This window comes from Phragmites australis, chromosome 14 (genome assembly GCF_958298935.1).
Source record: "Phragmites australis chromosome 14, lpPhrAust1.1, whole genome shotgun sequence".
Classification (NCBI taxonomy): Eukaryota; Viridiplantae; Streptophyta; class Magnoliopsida; order Poales; family Poaceae; genus Phragmites; species Phragmites australis.
In genome coordinates this window covers 27,575,939-27,579,032 of record NC_084934.1, presented here as the reverse complement: position 1 = coordinate 27,579,032, position 3,094 = coordinate 27,575,939, and the positions used below count along the sequence as shown (strand labels likewise).

The following is a 3,094-nucleotide window of genomic DNA, read 5'->3' as shown; positions in this document are numbered from 1 at the left end:
CATCTGTACTGTAACGTCCCGCTTTGTTGCAACTACTCGTTACCATTTTCTCATACGGTTCTAGTTTGAAGCCATCTATGGTTCTCTTTATACATACGGCGATATAGATCCGTCTATACAGTAACGTCCTGTTAAATAGATTTTATAGTAGTGTGAGAGGGTGTGCACTGTATAGTCATTTGGTAAAATATTCACCAGATAGAGACTCCCAGTTAAGTGGAAGCACAATTCTTCGGGGAAAAAAAATGGAAGCACAATCATGTACAGTCGAAATCTTGGTATACATTCCACCATGTGGCAGAAGATTGCACCACCCTTCTGTGTACAATTCTACAATTGATGGCGAATTACTTCAGAGCGTGCGTACGCCTGTATATTTTTGGCATTAGCATCGGTGATAAAATATCGCCCAATTAACGCGCAGCAAACCAGCACACAATTTCATAGCTATTGGGATTGGAAGAAGATGTACACACTACACAGACCCATCGTAATAACTTCGCCCAGTCAGCAAATCACTCAGAGATCTCATCAGGATCTTCCTAGATGTAGCATAGTGCTCCTATATACTGCATTCCGTCGTCAGCTGTGACGTTTCATTTGCATTCAGTGATCGAATAAAAGGAACTTTTGCATTGGTTGCACTTGCACTGCTACTATTGCTCCTAAATATGTCTCAACCACGATTTTTTTTGAATTATTTGTGGTGTTGGTTCCGATACAACGATTCAAAATTTATTAAAAAAACTACACAAAATATTTGAACTTTTATTCAGGTCCTTCCATCGCTTTCTTTTTGCCCCTGCAACATATTTGAGCTTTTATTTAGGACCCTTCTACCCCTTTTTTTTTCTGACCCTACCTGCTTTTGTCCAGGTACTCATCGATATCCCTGGTGAGCCCAAGCCCTTGCCCACGTCCTCACCACCTTCATCATTGACACCGGCGAGCTCCTCCTCAGTGTCCTCACCCCCGTCCCATCGCCTTTTATCATCTCTGGTGGCTCCTCGCTGTCGGATCTGTCGCCGCACTAATTCAATTTCGTCGGGTTGTCATTATGATGCTCCCATGCGCACCGCCACCATTGTGGCACCATGCTTAAGTCTGAGGAACACTCCAGTGAACCTCAACCCTGAGCCTCTAATCCCAAACCTTAAAACCCTATACTAACTCATCATAGCTATTCTCCGTCACCGAAGAAGGACAGGCCAGCCCAAGCTTGAATCTTTGTGCAAATTGAAAGTAGGGATGGCAATTTGCCCTGCCGGGTCAGGTCCCCACGGGTTTCAAACCCGACAGGGCCAGGTTCGGTTAGGTTCAGGGAGTCGGGTTCGGGGCCAGAGCAGATATTGCACCCGCAGGTTCCCCACGGGCCTCGAAGGCTATCCAAAAAATGACCCAACCAAAAACCTCTCCCTGACAACCCGACTCCCCCCCCCCACATGGCCCAATTCGCCTGCTCGACCGCTCGCCCCCCATGGCTATGTCAGTCCGCTCCGCCTCACCCACACTCCCTCCACCTGCCCGCGCCGCCTCGCCCACGTGAGCTCTGCCGCCGCGACACCGTGCCCCTTTGCCCTCCTCTGCTCCGCCTCGCCAGCCCATCCGTCGACACCGCCTCCCCCCCTCCCCCGCCCACCCATCCTCCGCCGCCGCCGCTTCGCTTCGCTTCGCCCATGCGCCCTCCTTCACCACGCCGCCTCGCCTGTGCAGCTCCGCGGCCACCGCCTCGCCCATGCCTGTCCTTTGCCTCGCCCACGCGGCTCCATGGTCATCGCATGCCCGCCTCGCCTAAGCCCTCCGCCACCCTCCCGCTCTGCTGGAGTACACCGATGGTCCCCTATTAGGTCCCCTCACCCGAACCCTTCGCGGCCCTCCTGCTCCTCTGCTGCCTCTGCCGAGTTCTCACCGGGTCCAGGACAAAGGAGAGTTTTGCACCTGTAGCCATTTTAGAGTCGAATCAGGTTTGAGATCGTGAGTTTTTGGTTAGATGTGGTCAGGCTAAACCCGACGGAGACAAACTCGGTGCCACCCCTAATGGGAAGGTACAAAATTCAGTTGCTAGGTAAGATATAGTTTTCCCGTTTATTTATGTTAGACACTTCGTCCAGTTCCCACACCCATCGCCAAAATCCTGCCTCCGCCACTCTCTCTCACACACGCATGTATGCTCGTTCATTCATCAATACATCACCAACCCACTTATAACTCCGAGGCTCCAAGCCTCCAACCCTCTTCCCCGCCAAACCCCACACCTCCATCCACGGATCCACCCCTCCCGCCTGCAGCTTCCCATGGCCTCCGCCTCCAGCGACAGCCTCCCGTCCTCCGCCACCGCCTCCGCCTCCGCCTTCCTCGACCCGACCGCCACCTCCTTCTTATTCCCTACCACCGCCGCGCAAGAACCCCAGCAGCCTGATCCCCCGGCCGCAGCAGCGCGCAAGCCGCCGCGTAAGCGCCCGCGAGCGTCGCGCCGGCCACCCACCACCCTGTTCACCACCGACGCTTCCAACTTCCGCGCCATGGTGCAGGAGTTCACCGGCTTCCCGGTGCCGCCGTTCGCGCCCCACCTCGGCCCCGGCGTGCTCTTCGGCGCGGGCCCCTCGCCCACCAACTCAGCTGCCGTGGCCGGCGCGCCCTTCCAGCTGCTGCGCCCGTCGCCTCTCAAGCTCCCTGCTCCTCCGCACTCCTCTCATCCCACTTGCACCACTGGTAGTAACACAAGTCCATTCGCGAATAGCAACGTGAATCCTACCTTTGCTGCTGTGGCGCCCAGCTCGAGCTCTGAATTGTACAGCGGCTTCGGCCCTCCGCTCGCCGGCGCTGTCCCATGCTACGAAGACGGCTTCGAGGCGGCGGAAGGCGAGAGTGTGAGCCACGGCCACGGTCTCTTCTCATCTTTCTTGTACGCCGGAGATAGGTATCACAGCCACTAGCTAGCAGTTCGCGTGTGGAGGGGAGAGGAAGATGCTAATTCCTTCTTGTGCTACTTGACCACTACTACATGCTAGCAATGACAAGGTTATTAGCATCTACACAGTTTGCTAATGAATTCTTCTTGGTTTTGGTGTGATAGATGACTAGATGTATATAT

The 3,094-nt window shown here is 54.5% G+C and overlaps 1 protein-coding gene across 1 annotated transcript; it reads left to right on the top strand.

Moving 5' to 3' along the window:
- The first annotated feature begins 2,132 nt into the window (after window positions 1-2,132).
- LOC133891422 (VQ motif-containing protein 22-like) lies at window positions 2,133-3,094 on the top strand. Its single transcript, XM_062332137.1, has one exon. It carries the CDS (start codon window positions 2,295-2,297, stop codon window positions 2,934-2,936), a length of 642 nt encoding a protein of 213 aa, XP_062188121.1. The 5' UTR covers window positions 2,133-2,294; the 3' UTR covers window positions 2,937-3,094.

Excerpts from the sequence above, each read along its gene's own strand:
- LOC133891422 (XM_062332137.1), top strand. The coding sequence starts at position 2,295 with ATGGCCTCCGCCTCCAGCGACAGCCTCCCGTCCTCCGCCACCGCCTCC.